Genomic DNA, 19,244 nt, shown 5'->3' on the forward strand with positions numbered 1-19,244 from the left:
GATAAGGAAAACTGCAGAACCTTTTTGTATTTCTGTAAGTTAGGGATAAGTGTCTACAGTATCATTCTATTTTCCTCATGATACTGATCTATTGGTGTCTCTTCAACTCAGTTTTCTAAAAATGCAAAAAATGGCATTAGTTCTCTACAGTTACTTGCTTCCTACATTTCCCCATCCCCTGGGTCGAGCTTTCTCCAGACAAGGAATTCTCTACTTTTCCTTCTTCTAATAACAGTGGCTGCATGTACTTTGATTCCTCAAGCGCTGAATGCAGGCTGAGGTAGTTTTCAAATGCCTGCCAAAGACTTGATGATCCTAATGTGGAGATCAGTGGAAGTATTTTCTTCTTAAGGCAGCCTCTTATGAGATCTGCTTGCTTTGAGTGTAAGTAGTTTGCTTAAATAGAGCTTGCATGTCTTCTAGTGGAAGCTTAGATGACTCACTGAGAGTGGGATTGCCCAGTTCTTTCTTTCTTCAGGGACCTTCTCACCTAGCACAAATTTCCTTTTGCAAGATCTGCTTAGACAAGGACATAATTTTGCAATCTGGTTTTGCAGAAAAGTCTTACCATTTTTGTATACTGAAACCAAAATGCAGTGATGAATCTCAACCAAGTCTAAAAACACCCTTAAAGAAACATAAAATGTTATTTCAATGCACCATCTGTCAGGAGATTGTCGCCTTGTATTTTCCCAGTTGTCAAACTGCAAGTTCTTCCTTCTAAATAAAACCTATTAACCAGTAAGCAGTTCTGCTGTCAGAATCTGAATGTATTCTGCATTTCTGCAAGGGCCAGTGTTTGAACGAAGACAATCTGTTTTAGTGTTCACCTCCCCACGAGTGGCTGTCACATCAGAGAGATGAATCCAAGCTTTGGCTGTGAGTTTCTGTGCTGTTTTTTTATCTAGACAAGATTTCCTTTGAAGCTCCTTCCCAAGGGGGAATAAATAGCTTCTCAGTTAGTAGCTGATACTTCATTGTAATAAAACTACATCATTTCTTTACCAATTCATGTGCTTTTTGTTTTCACCTAGGTAGGACCAAGACTTTCACAAAATCTTTGTTTTTTCTCATGGAGAAATGAACAAAATTTCTGCAGAAAGATGTCGAAGTTTTGTTCTTTTAGTGTTGGAGATGAGTGGAGTGGACTGGACTGTCGTGTATCAATCAGAGCAGATCGTGTTTGTCTTTCACACTGGTTTTTTTTTTTACTTCAGCAAATCTGTTGAAGTACTTCATTGTGTCTGGCAGCTCTAAAGCAACCGTATAAAAACCTTTTCTTTACATGTGTTTAGTCTGACACGCATTTTTCAGTTCCTGTTCTTAAAGGTTCATAAAAAGGCTGTTTTTGAAATTTCATTATCTGAATCAATAAGCTCTCGAGAAAATGAAGGTAGTTACTTAGAAATAATGTTTTTCAGGTTGTTCTTTTGTTGCCCTTCTTGCCTTGTCTTGAAACACTTAACAGAGTTTGAGATGCCAGAAATTCAGTGCTGAGGATTTGAAGGACAGCTCATGTGGGTGGCAGACCAGTGTTCATATATATCTGACAGGTATTTTCAAAGTGAGAAGTCTGTAGGCACAAGTACTTGAAATGTGCAAACACAAATCTGTAGCTAGGTGGTACTTCTCAAAAGTTAGACAGTAGTGAATGAAAAACCAGAAGCCTTCTGGGAAGGCCTGTATTAAGAAACATTAATTTCTTTCACAAGGGAAAAGTAATATTGCCAGTTTAGTGTCCCAGATAAAACAGCAATGAGAACAGTTCACAGAAACATTACAAATTACTGTGAATATGAATTGTTTCAGTTAAAACTTCTTTTGTTCTTACAGATAGCTCATCTTTTTATGAATGTTCTTGAGGGAAGAATAATTTCTATCCCATCATTTAGAAATATTTTTAATTACTCAGATGTTTTTCATCCTTTGATCAATAACAGTTGAAAAGTATGTTAAAATCTCAGTCCTGCACTAAATGTGTAACTTAAATGTGATCTCTGAGATCAGAGACTTCAGTAGGATAATTCCAGTGATGGTATAAGGTGCAAGTCTAATGGTATGTAATTTTACTTTTTAGACAAAATTCTCTAACACTGATCATCTTCTAGCATCATAATCTTTTACTGGTAATTCAGAATTCCATTTAATGCAACAGCCCCATAATATTTAAGAATAGTTTATTAAATACTTCTGTGGTAGCACAGTTTATGCTACTGTACATAGCAATATACTCTGTTTTGCCTTAGAATGAAATTAGGAAACAGCATAAGGTTTAAAAACACAGTAGGTGATATCTCTAGTCTCCCAACCCATGTCAGAAATGCAACAAACTTGAAAGGATACACATGACCTCTAAAAAGGAAGGTTATGTGAAGGCAAGAAAAGGTTCCTGGTCTTCTGATCTCTGCCTGTTTTGCATAACATCAAACATGCTCACTTGTGTCCTTTCTATTTAGCCGAAACAAGCAGTAATGTTTGCTATTTCTGTTATTCCAGATACTATATATCAAAAGGTGCTATTGTTGATCAGCTTGGGGGAGATTTAAATTCTACCCCACTTCACTGGGCAACAAGGTAGGAAAAAAAATCTTCTGAAGTTTTCTTCTCTGTTTCTTTGCTTGACGTGGAGGTTTTTTTTCATGGATAGTTTTATGAAATTGTTATGTTTTATGGGAATGCTTAGTACTAGAATTAATTCAGTCTTTGATAACTGGGCTCACTGTGAATGTGGTATGTTTGAACTAAAGGAGCTTTCAGCATATGTTTTTTTCTGATGTAGAGGAAGATGATTGCTACAATAGGAAAACATGTAAAGTATAGGCAGCTTACTTTGCTCTTCTGAGATTTTATTTTTGTCAAGTCATCGGAAGTTCAGTGGCACTTTTGCAGATGGGTTGTGGGATGATTCTGTGTGCCATTGTCCTTGCAGTATTCTGTTGCATATGTGGATTTTTTAAAAAATTGTACTTAAAATCAAGTTTCTTATGTAGGAGATGGTCAGAGAATGATAAATGGCTGGAAAAATTGAAGACAGCTTTCAAGTAGTATCTGCTCTTTCAGGCAGCCACCAAGAAATAGGTGGGAAAGAAACAGTGTCCATATTAATATTTTTAACTGTAGATGGCAAAAGGAGATTTGTAAAATTAGGTTTTAGAAGATTTAATGTATCAAAATAATCTGTTTGCTAAAGGTGAGGATTTGCTTGTTAGCCTCTATTAAAGATTTTAGCTTCCATATTTCTTTTTGTTACAGAACAGTCTATCATTCTGTGTTAATAGCACATAATCTTGACTAAATTTCTTGGTGTTCATTCATACCTGTAATCAGTTCTGTGAAGCATTGTACGAAGCAGCTTCTGCAAAATTGGAAAGGTCTTTTGCTTGTGTCAGGAAGTGTACTGACACTTAGGCACTGTCTCTGAAAGAAAGATATGGCTATGCTCATTATGCCAAAAAGATGCATACTTTTAAGATAGTGTGGAGGAAATGTAGACCTTCAGTTTTCCTTCCCCCACCCCCCCCATTTGTTTTATTACAGTTTTTAAGCCTCACAAAAAGTGAGAGTATCTAGCCAACTTGCCATCTCTTAAAATAGCAGGTTTCATATGTGGTTTGTAACAAGTCACAGTAGACTAGATTTGTCAGCTATAACCTGTTTTTTTCTTTGACTGTCTTTTTTGCTGTGTGGTACAGTTAAGCAAATTGCATGTGGTGAGTACACTATATGCATAGAATTTCTCATATGAATGAGTTTGCTTACTCATTGGAGAATCAGATCACTGGCAGTTGCCATTTTTAAAGTATGAATTAGTGTGGGAGTTCCGATAGTGTAATTAAATGCTAAACATATTTGTAATATTTTATTATTCAAATTTTATTAGTTGTACTGCTTATAGTTATTCAGTTGTTTGTTTTTTGTGTTTTGTTACATTTAGACAGGGTCACTTATCCATGGTGGTACAGCTGATGAAATATGGGGCAGATCCGTCGCTAATTGATGGAGAAGGATGTAGCTGTATTCATTTGGCTGCCCAGTTTGGACATACTTCGATTGTTGCTTACCTGATAGCAAAGGGACAGGTAAATTTTAAGTAATACCATATTTAAATAGATTCTACTAAAACTTAGAGTAGGAACACAATTGAAACTTACATCTGTCATTAAGAAAATGCAAAATATTTGCTTGAATAAATATAAAAGTAATTCCATGTCCTCTTTTTGTAGACTACAGTGTAGATGTGCCACCTATTAAATTAATTTCCTGCAACAGTTGTCTGAGTACTTTGGCTTTAGTTCACACTTGTCTAATGTAGTATATGGAAGTTCTAATTCTTTATTTTTAATGAATATAATCTTTATCAAGATGTATATAACACTTGCTACCATTACCACAGTTACACTTAAAGATGGATAAAGAATCTAGTGGCACATCAGTCAATAACTTTGAATTTATTGCTGTTCCTAATTACTTCCGTGTGTAAATAGAAAATGAAACACCTGAAAACCTTCTTGCTAGCCCCTTATATTACTGCTAGATCTGTGAAGTGTGTATATAACATGTATTCATTACTGTTCCCGTTTGTCCCATCTGTTGTTCTGCCTGCTCAAAAATTTGATCTTGCTTGCTATGCACCTTGCACTATAACTTGTAGATTTACTCACCCATAGGCATGTGCCTGAAGCACAAATAAGATTTACTGTATAAACCATATAGAAAAGTCAAAGCCTTCCTCTTATATGACAGTCCTACTAAATGCTGTTCACACTTCTGTATTCCGCTTATTCTTTCAAATTCCAAGTGATATATGATCCAATGAATCATGTAGAATATGAAATCAGTGAGTTTGGTCTGTGTAAAACAAATACTAAATTTGCTGCATAAAATTAGGTACACCTGTACATGTGAAAAACCCCAAGCTATTGCTCCAGGCAGTATTCAGTTTGTATCTGTTTGGTAAAACAGTTCTTGGTGTAAGATTAAGAGTAAGCTAGTCAGAAGAAAAGTCTGATCCTATTTTGTATAATTGCTGTTTTGTAGGAAATAATGATTGGAGAGGAGTGTGTATTTATGAGGAGCAAGTTTTGTATTTTCTTCTCAAAATTATGTTTAATTGTATGTGGGTTTTATGTTACCAGAGAAAATCTTGCTGATATTATACAGGAGTGAACTTGTTTGAAGCATAGCATTAATAAAGTACTAATAGCCTTTAAAGTAGTCTGCTGTGATTATAAAGTTTCTCTGTGTTTGTCTTCATGTTTAAATATAGATTTGTCCTGTTTATTTAAACCTATAATGCTTCAGTTCAAAAGAAACTGCATGTCTTTACATGAGTACGTACATAAAGACACAAAAAATTGCCTTAAGATTTATTGTTATTTTGAAAACAGCTCTTTTTATCAATAGTTTTAAAAATACTGATTTTTATTAAATCCATCAAATATTTTCAGGTATGATTTTGGTATTCTTTCTGTGATATAAATTTAAATTTTAACAATAATTTTTCACAGCGCTTCAAGAAGTTCAACTTTAAAAATGGCATATTGATTTGTATGTTTGAAATCTAGTAATATCAATAGCATTGTAATAGCAGTCCCTAAAATGGTAGTTCTCTAGTTGTATTACATACAACTGCAGAAACTACATTGTTTCTCTAGAAGCTATGGGAGATACATGATTCTGTTCTTTAATTTTCCTTTAATTAGTTCTGAGGTCATTAACCTCTTCCTTTTATTTCTTTCCCCACCTTCTTTGTGATACTGAAATTTGGATCTGGAAACTTGAACTGCTTGTGCTTCTGTGGGCTTACCCTGTATACTGCTACTTATTTTCTTTTTGCCTTTAAAGAGACCAGGTTCCCATATAGCCAAAGAGTAGGCTAGCCCTTGTTCCAAACTTAATTCTAGTACCTGTGTGGCAATGGACTGCTAAATAAATGTCAAGGGTCAGCGTAGGCTGTTGTGTTGTGTTAGTTCAGATCCTGATGCCTTTGTGGATGAGTGTCGTCAAAGAAATGCCAGTTTTCATAACTGAGTATAAGACTGACAGGTGGATTAAGAAATTGCTCTTACTGGAAACTAGCTTCAGTATTGCTGCTTCACTTTTTTCTGGGCTGCAGCAGCCAATGGTAAAATTTGCGATCTGAGGCTTGAGGCCAGCCCTCCAGCTTCCAGAGTGGAGTGAAGGGGAAGAACTCTTGGTCAGATGCCCTCTGGCATTGACTGGAAATGAAACCACTTTCATGCTGGCAAGTACTACTCAGCCAAGGGGCAGCAGTGGCTGATAGATGTTGCTTTTTGTTTAGTCACACCTCTTACTGAATTCCAAAAGACTGATAGTTGGCTGTATCAGAATTTTAACATGTTGTTCGTGTCAGTAGGTTGCCTGGGTCAAAATCAAGCCTGGTAGAAGTACATGATATAAATATAATCAGAAATCAAGTAACAGAATCTGTAGCACAGTTCAAGTTTAGGTAAGATCTTTTTATTAAATAAAAATGCAAGAAAGAAAAACTGAAATAGAACTTGAAGGCACTTAAAAATGTTCAGTGTACAGTTGGACTGCTTGATATAGTGCTCGCACTACTTAAAATGCCAGAGGCAAATCAGGACCTTGCATACACAAACATTCACATGGAATAAATGAAGATACGAATGTGTCATACGAATGGTTGAATAATGTGTTCTCATCCTGTGCATGTGTCAGGTAACTTAATCATAGATAACGAGTGACTATAAAGTTGCTCATGGAGTAATAAAATGCAAGAAATATTCTGGTCCTAAAATTATAATTTAACTGTTTCATGCTCATAGTTCAACTATCACTTTCATGGTTTAATTAGTATTTACTCATCAAGTACATTATTTTTTATTCTGAGAGTTGCAATTTTGTATGCTAACTAATGTCTTGAGCTCAGTAGGGTCACCTGCTGAGCTATGGCTTAGGAGCATGTGGCATTTAGGTTAGGAGATGCCAGAGTGGTACCAGCAGCCTTGGTTACTTCACTGTGATCTGTGAGCAGTGCACCTAAGCAGTGTCACTTGCCACAGAGGCTTCTTTTCTCCACCAAGCTCAGGCCAGTGTTAAGACACTGAACCAACTGTTTTATTTCCTAGGCCAACTCAGAGTACATTACGTAAAGAATTATAAGTCCAGCTGTGTTCTTTCTTATTACTCTCAAGACTGACTGTGGGTTTGATGGACTAGGGTATTCAGAGCAGAGCTTTTGTTTGAAGGAGTGAGGTAGGTTTAGTTCTGTGTGTTATCTTCCTTGTTGTGCTCCATTCTATGGGAATCTTACAAAATCTCTGCTTCTAGTCAGTAACTAGCAAGTCTTTTCTAAATTAAGAAATATCATCAGACTCATATCAGCCTTACTGCTGAATCTTCTTTACAAAATGTTTTTAAAGCCTTTTTTCCTTTCCCTGGGCAACAGTTCATGTGAAAGGGAGCTTTTCCTAATGGGGAGTAGGATTCTGAATAATATGTGATGGATCTTTTCTATGAAGGTCTGTGTTTTGTGAAATAAGCAGTAATGGTTCTAAAGAGGATCAAACTCCTGGTTCCTTTCTGTGTGATTTAATGTAATTCTGAGTGGGATCTCTTGATGCATTGCATGCTTTTGGAGAGGCTGTATTGCATCACAGTGCTGGTTTGATGATTGCTTGTTAAATGTCCTGGTAAACCTAATGCTGCTCCAATCTCTAGCTGCTCTTCAGAATCCTTCCTTGACAAGGCTTGCTTTCAGAAAGTAGTATTAAGCAGCAGAAGGGTTGCTGCAATTCCTTTTGATGCAGATAGCTTTTTCTCCCCGGTGTTTTTGCCTCTGAAAGCTTTTTGTGCAATCTTGTATTAGTGTCCTAGGATTAAGTCTGGTTATCTTTGCATGTGCAAAGCTTTTTCTCTTTCAGAACCAGAGCTGTTGTACTTTAGAAACAAGAGGAAATTTTGCAAGTTGTGGTCCACAGAATTCATATTTGAACCAGATGCAGAGGGCAGCAGTATGTGCTATTTTTGAGCATTGCATCATTTGGAATTGGAACTGTATTGTTGGAATCTTTGGTTCTTGCAGTGCTTGCAGCATGTCCTAGCAGCACAGGCAGGCCCCTCCATGAGCACTGATCTGTCACTGAGAGTTAAGCAAGAAAGTAATGCTAAAGTACCTGCTGGGACACACCAGAATGGAAGAACAGTCTCTTAATATGAGTCAGCTGCTGAAGGTTTACTTTTTTGCCTCTGCCCTCCCTTTGGTAAAAAGCAGGAACAGAGTTTTCTTTCTAAAATGTCACTTTTGGAGAGTGGAGAAATGACAAGGAATTTTTGATGAGAGGTTTATTAGAGCATGTGTCTGTTATCCACAGCTACATCTTTGTTATGTCTGTACAACAGTGTGCAAGTCAGTCTTAGCTGCTTTGCCTCTCATTAAAGTTCCTTTGAAAAGGGATTTGCCTTAGCCAATGCAGTAGCTTAATATGAGTGGTAGCTGTAGCCTACCTAGGTGACTTATGTGCAGGGAATACTCTGTAGCTCATGGGTTTGGGTTTTTTTTCTTTTAGCTGAGTGTCACCTAGTGTGCGAAGTGTGGTTTGGTTTTATCAGATGGAATCATTGAAGGAATTGTTCTACTTAAATCCAAGCATGTTCTTATTGTCACAAAGAGGCACTTTTCTATAAGAAATCTAAAGATGAAAGAGTGTTTGTTCATGTTGCAGTAATGTGTACAATCCTCCAACTATGTTTTGCACACAGTATGATCTGTGAATCAGTCATGCTTCTCAAGTTTGAATGAACTTGAGATTGGGCTGTGGTTCTAATTTCCTTCATGATTTCAACCACAGGGGATTAAAGGCAATCCCAGCAATTGCATGGTCCTGGTAGGCTCAAAAGCATCTCACCTATACTAGTAGTGTGAATAAACAGAGTTAGATCCTGATCTCACACCATGTAACTCTTCTGAACAAACAGTACAAGCAAGTAAAAGAGTAACTGTTTTCCTTCTCCTCCATCATCTGTGTTTTTAATTTTTTTTTAATTAAGCAAGAGTAAAAACTCAGAAATATGAACTTATCTGTAGGCTAGAGGCACTATAAAAGCAATTGCTTGGAGGAACTAAGTTAGATTGTCTGAGACAACTGCCTGGGTCAGGCTAGCAGCAGCATGAGTGGGGATACCAGGATGCTGGGCATTTGTAGACTACTGGAGCAGATGAGGTTCTGGGGGTAATGGAAAGCAACATCAATCACTTTCTGGGTTTTTGTCAGGAATTTCTCTAGCAGAAGACTTTATTGAAACACTTTCAATCTAATTTTCCTGGTAAGAACTGAGAGAAGTGGTATAGGAGGTGCTGTCATAGCTCTGTTGCCTCTAAGGAAAACTCTTCATGTTCTGCATTACATTAATTTGCAGTGATTTTGTTAGTACTGGTCTGTGAAACCTGCCCAAAATGTGCCTGAGAGTCTAATCTGCCTTGAGTTATGTAGAAATTACCAACTTCCATAGGCAGGAAAGAGGAAAAATGCTTAGATATTAAATCCTTTCTGATGGGCCTAAAAGAATTGTCTGAGTGTCCCTTTTTGTCATTCTGTGGCTACCTTCTGTTAAATGTAATAATGTTTTTAATTTTTAATGTATCTATAGTCATTGGTTTAGTCATCATTTGATTGTAGATCAGTTTTATTTCTGAGCAGGTTGTTTTTATTGATGGCTTTTTTTTCAACCTTAAAATTCTCTGGCATCTATTAACTGGATATCCAGATCCATAAATGCCTTTGGAACCCAGTGAACTAAGGAAAATTGCTTTGCAAATGGAAAAGTAGGTGCAACTAGCATTTAGTAGGATGTAGGATTCAGACAGTAGTATTTACAGTAATTTACCAAATATCTTTTCAAATACTGGTGCATTCTTTTAATTTTCTTCTGCTTTTTAATGCAATAATATACCAACTATATATATCTTTAATGTTGAAGATTAATAGTAAGTTAGAAATTATACAGCATGAGTGTTTCATAGTTCCCAAAATAGACTGGAACAGTTATATTTTGGCAATGGTGGCATTAATGTTTATTTTCATTTTTTCAATACTATTTGACTGCTAAAAGCTTGCTAGTTTTTCTTCCAATTCAGATGATTAGTCTTAGAACACTGCTCTTCATTGCAAATGTTGCATCTGCTGGATTTTGAGTATGCTTACTTACCTCACCAATTTATTTTATTTTTTTTTTTTTTAGGATGTTGATATGATGGATCAAAATGGAATGACACCTTTAATGTGGGCTGCTTACAGAACACACAGGTAATACATGCAGTTTTGACTTGATCTTAAGTGTTAACCAAGTGGCACATAGTAGTTACTGGCTTGGGGGTGTTTTCGGAAGATTTTTCTTCTTGTTCTTTCCACAGTTGCCGTTTTATTTTTCTTCATTTATGGTTTTGTGAATTGGTAGCTCAGCTGCTTCCTTGTACCTGCCAGGTGTGGTGAGGAGGAGAATCAGGAGGGTAAAAATGAGTAAACTCATACATTGCAATAAAGACAGTTGAATAGATAAAGCAAAATATGGAATTAATTTCTTACTTCCCATCAGTAGGCAGAAGTTCAGCCATTTCCAGGTCAGCAGGACTCTGTCACCTGTAACAGTTACTGGGCAAGGCAGATGCTGTAACTCTATGTCCTCTGGTTTCTACTTCTCTTCCCCAGCTTTTATTGCTGAGCACACTGCCGTGCAATTTTGGATCTCTTTGGTCAGTTGGGGTTGGCTGTCCCAGCTGTGTCCCCTCCCAGCTCCTTGTGCACCCCAGTCTGCTCACGGTAGGGCAGCATGAGGAACAGCAGAGGCCTTGGCCCTGTGCAAGCAATAGCTAAAGCATCCCTATGATATCAATACTGCTTTGGTCACAAATCCAAAACATAGCACCATAGGAACTACTGTGGAGAAGTTTAACTTGATTTCAGCCAAACCCAGTACAGTGACTTTTTCAAGAGAGAAGGTACTTTGAAGAAGAGCTTACTAATCCTTCTTATGGTGATGATTGGAAAAAACTGATGAAAAATAATGCTTCTCCAAAGAAAAAATGTTTGAATTAGATTCCTGTTTGGAAGGGCCTGTTTTCACCAACTGTTGGGAGGAAGACAAACTAGCTCTTACCAATACCTGCCATTATCAGTATTCTCGTACTGCTTTGTTTTCATCCTCTGGATTGTGAAGTGGAAACATGTTTTTAATTTTCACTGTTTAAGTATATAATCATGTGCATATTTTTACAAATCTGTTAGTGGTGTTAGAGTTTGGTAAACATGAAACTAGAGTTGTAGAACAAATGTTTCTTGATATCCCAGAATGAGCTGTCTTAGGGAGATCCTTTAAAGTCAAGAGAATGGTGGTTGGTTTTGGTGGGAAGAAATTTTGAGTCATTTATAATGGGCAGCAAAAAACATTGCTTTGTTATTACACAGTGTACCTGATCAACGATCTTCATAGAAATTGAATGCATCAACAAGAAGTTGGGATGTATTTCAGTTTATCTGTAGATCTAACAAGAATTTTCTTTTCTAGTGTGGATCCAACACGATTACTACTTACATTTAACGTTTCAGTTAATCTGGGAGACAAATATCACAAAAACACAGCATTGCACTGGGCTGTGCTAGCAGGAAATACTACAGTTATTAGTCTTCTTTTAGAAGCTGGAGCTAATGTTGATGCTCAAAATATTAAGGTAAATGTTTGGTCTGTTTTAATTGTAAGTGGTTTGAGGCAGAAATAAGAGCCTATGATAAATCTCAAGAATAGGTTATTTTGTGGATATAATGGGATTGCGAAGATGGAGCAAAAGCAATGCCACTAATGTGTCATTTGGCTTTGTTTTCTTAACAGTGATGCATAACCACTAGATTTGCACCATAACAGATATTCAAGTAAATACTGTAACAATGTTTATGTAAAAATATAGGGGAGTGGGGTGTGCACTTACACTGGTATTCATGCAGGCAGTCTATTTGGATGCAGAATTGGAAACCTGACTGAATAGTGAAAATTTGGGGTGACTGTTGGTTGGAGTGAAATGTGAGACAGTCCTATGCAGACAGCTGACAAAAGCTCTGGTTGGTCTCCCAGTGCCAGTAAGGAAATTGGAGGCCTGAAAATGCCAGTTGGAGTAAAATAAGCAAATGGGCTCCTTTTTTTTTGCATGTGAACTTAACTTGCCCGATTGCCAGAATTTCTTAACAATGAATCTAGATTCTATACTAACACAGCCCATCTCTAGTATTATGTTAGACCAGCAAAACAGCTCTTAAAAGTTCTGCCATAACTTGGAGCTTCTCCAGCCTTGGAAGCCTTTGCAATGTGGTTTTGTCCATTACTTCCAGATACTCTGTATAATCAAATTATATGCATTTTGCTACCCAAGCTGTTTCATCTGTGGTGTCAGAGAAGAATTCACTTTTAGAAAAAAAAAAATCTCTTACAAACATTTGAAGAGAAACTGTGTATTTTCCGCTTAGGGTGTTACAGGCAGAGTGGCTATGCTTGAAACACAGCTGTAACTTAATTTATTTGTCCTTTTGCCATTTTTCTTACTGATTAAGATGGCCAGGGCCTATTTTGCTTGGCCACAAGTGATATACATATATACACACACACACATATATATATATATATATATGTTTAAAAAAGTACCCATCAGGTTTCTTGAAGAGCATGTAACGGCCTTTTTAAGGGAGCAGCCAAATCTTGCTGCAGCTTTCTAGGTCCTACATCCACTTAAGAAATGTTCATATTCATGGATAAAAACTAATTAGAAGAAATCACCTTTATACATGTTTAAAATAAATCATCTAGCCTCTTGCATGCACTGAGGTGAATATATATTAATTATTTCTGATCTGTAAGGTCAATTGTGTGGAGGAATTATGCTTCTAGTCTCACTTGTGTTGAAAAGCTATTTTCCTATGCTGTCTATGGTAAAAAATTAAGGTATTTTTATGGAAAAAAATCAGTATGTCATACCTTGCTTTTCTTGACAGACTGATTAGTGTGACAAGAGTTTTAAAGTCATCACCTTGCCTACATTTCTGGACTCTTAAAAATCTGAAACAAAAATTTCTGTGTTTGGCTATATGAAAAGGTAACTGCTAGCCAGAAGTAGTTCATGGTCTTGCCTTCTTTATTGACAGACAGCAGCAGTCAGTAGGAAAATAGGGTTTTGAACCTGCTGGATCATGGTATCTTTCCAGTCATGCCGGAAGACATGTCTGGTTTCACTGCCTATCTTCTGCAGTGAAGTCTAGGTTTCTTGCATGCATTCTCAGGTCTTTATGATCTTCAGAGGGTCAAAATTATTTGAGCAATGGCAGCTTTGCCATCTAGCCAGTGACTTTATAACAGATGCTGATTTAAGTGGTAGTAAATATATGGGAAATACAAAAATTTAGTTGGTTGTTAAGGTCAATAGAAACTCAGTTTCATGCCCCTCCTTTGACTGTCCAGCAAAAAAGTTTTCTTTGAGCCAAAAACTAATTATTTGGCTCATGTTTCCTCATAAATAAGAGGAATTGTGAAAGGCTTCTTTCTGCTGCAGTCAGTTCCAGATTTCTGCAGCACTATGTAGTGAAGTCCTTTTCTCAGATAGCCAATGGAACTGACCGAGAATGGTGGTAGAACAGCTGAGATTAAAGAAATACATTGGCTGAAAGCTGTTCATCTTCAGATGATGAAGTGACTGAAATATTAGATGTTGAGCTTTGGCTTTATTGTTATCAGCTCTAAGTCAGTCTGTGTTAGAAAGGCATGTGCTGCTGGCTGCCTAGGCTTGGAACAAATTGGGACCAGTCATCTCAATAAAGTGTTCTTTGCTTTGCATGATGGTTTGTGAAGTATTTGAATAATAGCACTCCTATTCTAGAGCAAAGCTCAATACAAACAGTGTGTTAGTCCTGTTTTGTTATTTACCCTCTTTTTTTATTATGCTGCAACAAGAAATTAGTATTTTCCTTTTGGTAGTAAGACACATGGTTTTTTTTTGTTTCTGAGAACTAGATTAATGTTAGAGTTGGAAGCTGCTTTTCAGTAATGAAAGTGGAGTGGAGTTTTTTGTTTGGTTGTATTTTTTTCTTAAGGAAATTGTCTTGTCACACCAGTAGATAGATTGGGTAGATGAAGACAGGATTTCCCAGGGTGACAGGTTATCACTGGGGACCTGGGGAGAACTTGTAAATTTTATTGAAGTATGAGCAGAAACTCCTTTTTTTAGTAGAGAGATATAGAGACCTGAAAGAGCTCTTATGATCTAAGAAAGAACTTCTTAAAAAATCTGTAAGTGAATAATTTATTGAACTTTAAATGTAGTTTCTTGATTATGCAGTGTATCTTAGGCTTGTCCATGGAAGTCTACATGTGCAGTTCCCATCGTCATGACTCTTCATATTATTTTTTCTATCTAAATACTTTAAATATATATTATTGAAGCCTTATTGCTTGCTGACAATCTTAAGTGTGTTTCTAGCTTAAGTTCCCCAATAGATTTTTTTAAAAAAAATTTAAGCAAGTTAGACCTCCACTACTCCTGTAAAGACAAGGAAAATATTAAAATGGCCCAATGATGAGAAGCATAGTCAAAGACATCTTTAAAGCTCCCTCAATTTTTTTATCTAGGCAGTTCCTAGGTGTCTCATGGCCCTCTAGTGGAAGGGATGCTCAGCTGGACCCCAAGACAACTTCAGGATTTACTTGGGAGATCAACTCCCAGAGGGGATTGCTTGTCCACAGGTAATCTTTACAGTCTGGATATATAAGGTGATACTAAAACAACAGCATCTCTGGAGTTTCCCAGATAATAACAATTCAGGGTGCTATTAAACCTGTGTTGAAACAGGCAGCAATAGTTTGATTTGAGGCATTTCTGTTGAGAATAGAGTTAATTTAGTCTTTTTAGACATACAGCTAAATAACTTTGAAGCCAAGTTAAGTCATGAAATTACTCTTTTCTAACTGATTTTGCTAGTTAAACTTCTCACACAGAAGGTGTGAAAGGTCCTGTTAAGTAGTAGAAAGCTTTACCTCATAATTTATATTCTATGCTATTTACTCTCCTAAAGATTTGGAGCAAGACTTCAAAAGCAGAGATGACAGTTAAGTACTCAGTTCCCATTGTCTTTCTGTGGGATACAGATAGCTGACTGTAGTTTTTAGTCTTTGAAATCACTTCTGTCTATAGTAATTATTGCCCTTTCTGGGTAGTTTCAGTTTCTAGTACCTGTCTCACTTTTTTTTTAGGAGGGGGCCGAGCGATGGAGGATTCAGCCATTTTTCAAGCCTCCATGAATGATTTGTTTAGGAGGGGAGTTAACTCCAGTAGAAGAGAGGAAGAGTCAAATGCAAAACTGAAGCTGGAGGTACCTGCAATTGGTTGTCTCTTGCCTCCTCTATAATTTTAGACCAAGTCAATAACTTTTTCATTTAGCTCTCTTCCTAAATATTTAAAAAGCAGTAAAATCAAATCAGTTTGGTAGGCACCTTTGGTCCCTGTATCTTTCACTCTGTGTTTCTCTTTTGCTTCATCTATTAGTCCTTTCTGAAATTATGGAAATAAAAACATGAGCCATTGCTGGCTTAGCATCCAAAATACATGAAACAAACTCAGAGTAAAAGCTCAGAGTTTTGAAATAAGTTGGACATGAGCACTCAGTTTGTTCTTCTGTGTTTTCTTCCTAGGACTTCTGTAGCTGAAATGAACCTAAGAACATGAGGCTTGTAGAAAAAAAATAAACCTAGAAGCATCCCATAATATTAGAAACTTCAGTCTGCCAAATGGCAGAGAATTAACTAAGAAGATAGGCTTTAGACTTGGGAGAGTTTCCATGATCCAGTGGGTCACAAGTTCTTATTCTTTGCTGGATTTCTGCTGCCTGTCAATAGCTGAGGGAGAAGCACAGTCTTTCATTTACAGACTAGTAGACTGTGTGTAGAATGGTGGAACATAGATTTGTTCTCTGCAAAGGCAACAGTTACTACTGTCAGGACATACATCTTGTCAGGATCATACACTTAATATGCAACTTGTCCACACTTGTATAGTTATGAGAGAGTGAAAAACCGAAAGGAATGAATGATGTTTGGTGTCAAGTAAGGTGCAGAGCAAAAAGTATGCCAGAATGTAGTTAAACTGATTTAAAATGTGTTGGCTTTAACAGCCAATCTTCTGTTTCAGAAGTGCTCCAAATGCATTTTATTTTTAAATCGGATGTTTCCCACATTTATATTCTTGACAGGGAGAATCACCACTTGATCTTGCAAAACAGAGGAAGAATGTTTGGATGATCAATCATTTACAAGAAGCAAGACAGGCAAAGGGGTATGATAGTCCATCCTTTCTGAGAAAACTAAAAGCAGATAAGGTAAGTAGTAGTGTAACACTTGTGTAAATCAATCTTACGGCTGCTCTTGGTTTAGGGACCTGTGTGTTTGTTTAAAAGAAGTTCAGGATTATGGTTTCCCCACATTTCAGCTTTATGGAATGCCTTTTTATTATGACCGAAGTAATTGCAAAAGAAAAAAAAGGTGCTTTATTTAGGGCAGGAGGAAATAAAACCCTAAGCTTCCAATCAGTTTTAGTTTTTGTGCTAACTAAGAGCAAGTGTTAGGAAAGTATCGTCCTGTCTCATATTGTTGGAGCTAGCTGAGATGTTCCAAAGCTGACTCTCAGATAGTTTGGAAAGAAGCATTTTGGGTATCCTGAACTCTGATCTTTTCTCCAATTATGTATTGTTTACTGTTATTGTGTTGAATGAAAGAAGCAGTCAGTCTTAACAATATAAAGTAATACATAAATCTGTAATGTGGAGGCATTTTGCTTCTCAGAGTATTGTTTAATACTGCAGATAGGAAGAAGCCATAAATGAGGATGTAAGGGTTAACATACTGCTCTGGCATGAAGAACTGTCCTCCTGCCTACTGTTTGCTAGTTTAAAAAGAGTTCATGTTTTCTTCTTAGTATCCATCAACAGGCAGGGTGTTGTGCTGGATATGAAGTGTTGCTACCACTGATTTGTTAAAATTTTTAAAATTAAAGATATATTGCATCAAGATGCTCAAAGTACTGCTACACCCTGTGGCACTGTAACAATGCAGTGATTATTGACCTGAAGTGGTTTGTACATTTCAGGTCACTGTGCTTTAGCTATTTGGAAAGAGTTCAGGGCTCTCATCAGGAATTGTATCCACACAGTGTAAGACGAAGAAGGTCTTATGTTTATTCATAGATGCTTCAGTATGACTTAAAAACTGCAGTTGCATGAGTAATGAAGATTTACTGACATTGTTATGTGCAGTGCAGCAGTTCAAACACAAATTCTTTAAAAACAGCTAATGTTGCCTTGATTCTGGATTAGCAGCAAAGTCTCTAGAAGACAGTTCTAAAACAGAGTTACTGATTTGTAATATAATTTTGGGAATGTTTCTTTTCCGTGCAAATTCATTGGAGGTGTGTAAAGACAGGAAATAAGAAAAATTTATCAAGTTTTATCCCCCACTGTCAATCTTCCTGAAAATTTAAGTTTTTGCAACTATCCTGTTTATTATACAATCTCTTCCTGAAAAATTGAGTTACTTGTGTTTGTTTTTATATAGGAATTTCGTCAGAAGGTGATGCTGGGAACTCCTTTCCTAGTTATTTGGCTGGTTGGGTTTATAGCAGACCTAGACATTGATTCTTGGCTCATTAAAGGGCTGATGTATGGTGGCGTTTGGGCTATGGTACAGTTTCTTTCAAAGTAAGTATTTTACTGGGACACAGTCTGTTTAGTGTGCATGCAAGAATTATTTTGCTGGAATCTCTATTGGATAGATAACCTTAAATTTCCATTTGTTGGAATTGGTCTTTATTTCTGCAAAAGATCTTGTGCAGCTATAGCTCCTGTAATGCTCTATTGTCTGGTGAAACATGGAATTACCTTGGGTGAATACCACTGAGCTAAAAGAAGCTAAGAGCAGAACAGAAATTCAGTCATTATCCAGAGGAGGGTGCTGAATGTCTGTCTACAAAGAGTTAGCAGCATGAATATTGCAGAAAGCAGGCAATGGAAAGATTACTATAAAGTAAAAAAGACAATGTGCAAGTGTACTATTAAAGCTGTTTTCTTCTAATAATTTAAATGCACAAAGGTGCCTAAAGAGATTTATAGAAAGAAATTAAGTCAGAATCAGATTTTGCAGCTTTTGTTGTTGTGGAAAGAAGTGACTAGAGAAAAGGGCTGCTTTCTAATAGTGTCTTTTGTGCATCTTGTTACCCAATCATAAACACTTCTGGTTGTATTTATGTTTACTTTAAATGTCTGGAAATGCACTTACAAATGAATATACACTCACACATACATGTAGTCATGCTCCAGTGGATCTGTCGACTACATCATCTCTCCTTGGCTTCTCAATATCATGTGTAGCCAAGACAGGAGAACTTGTTGTGCTTAGGAGCTTTCTGCTTTTCTGGGGTTGCATAACATGCTTGTTTAGAATGACTTGCTTCTCTTTTCTTTCTATATAAGGAGGAAAATATATCTGCTCCTTAAACCAAGTACAGAAGATTTTAGTGAACTTAGACCAGGAGAGAGGTGAAAGGTTATCAAGTTTTTGCAGGATCTTGGTGATGATGTTTAGTCTTTTTGTCACCTCTGAGGCTGTACAGTTTGCTGCCCTCCTCCCCCCAAAAAAACTATTTGCCAATGCAAATCCTCAACTGTGCCTCCTACAGAAAGGAAGGACAGTATTTTTTCCAATCTCTCAAGATCTGTGGTTTGTTAAGTTTTATTTTTTTGGCCTAACTGACATGATTTCAGGCTTAACAACTTTATTTTCTCATAGCTGTTGCTTAATATTTAGTATAAATCATTTATGAAGTGTTTTTGATGAAGTCCAGGTTTGAATTAAACTTGTGCTGTTATTCTAATAGTATTTTCATTCCCTGCAGAATTTTAGCTGCTCTGCTTAGCTGTGTTTTCCTCCCTACTTCCACACACACAAAAATGCACAAAAGTCACTGAAAGAAAGATTAGTGCAGAGTAACTACTGTGTGTCCAAATGTATATTTGCTTATTATTCATCAAATGAGCTCATGTTCCGTACAGGGTTTTCTCCAAAGACCTAAGGAGCTTCCACTAGAGAAGAGAGATACTGTAAGGGAATAAAGAAGTGAAATGGAAACTACTCCTTGCACACATTTGTCTGTGGCAGCCCTGAGGGAATCACCAGCACAAAAA

The 19,244-nt window shown here is 36.8% G+C and overlaps 1 protein-coding gene across 1 annotated transcript in view; it reads left to right on the plus strand.

The window, feature by feature from the left end:
- Positions 1 to 19,244, plus strand: part of ZDHHC17 (zinc finger DHHC-type palmitoyltransferase 17) — a 65,973-nt gene that overhangs the window by 25,780 nt on the left and 20,949 nt on the right. Inside the window, exons 4-9 of the mRNA XM_062492047.1 lie at positions 2,497 to 2,574; positions 3,935 to 4,079; positions 10,225 to 10,289; positions 11,548 to 11,710; positions 16,263 to 16,388; positions 17,620 to 17,762. Of these exons, the coding sequence (XP_062348031.1) occupies positions 2,497 to 2,574; positions 3,935 to 4,079; positions 10,225 to 10,289; positions 11,548 to 11,710; positions 16,263 to 16,388; positions 17,620 to 17,762 (720 nt within the window). The remainder of the gene's footprint in view (positions 1 to 2,496; positions 2,575 to 3,934; positions 4,080 to 10,224; positions 10,290 to 11,547; positions 11,711 to 16,262; positions 16,389 to 17,619; positions 17,763 to 19,244) is intronic.

This window comes from Cinclus cinclus, chromosome 4, assembly GCF_963662255.1.
Source record: "Cinclus cinclus chromosome 4, bCinCin1.1, whole genome shotgun sequence".
In the NCBI taxonomy this organism is placed as follows: Eukaryota; Metazoa; Chordata; class Aves; order Passeriformes; family Cinclidae; genus Cinclus; species Cinclus cinclus.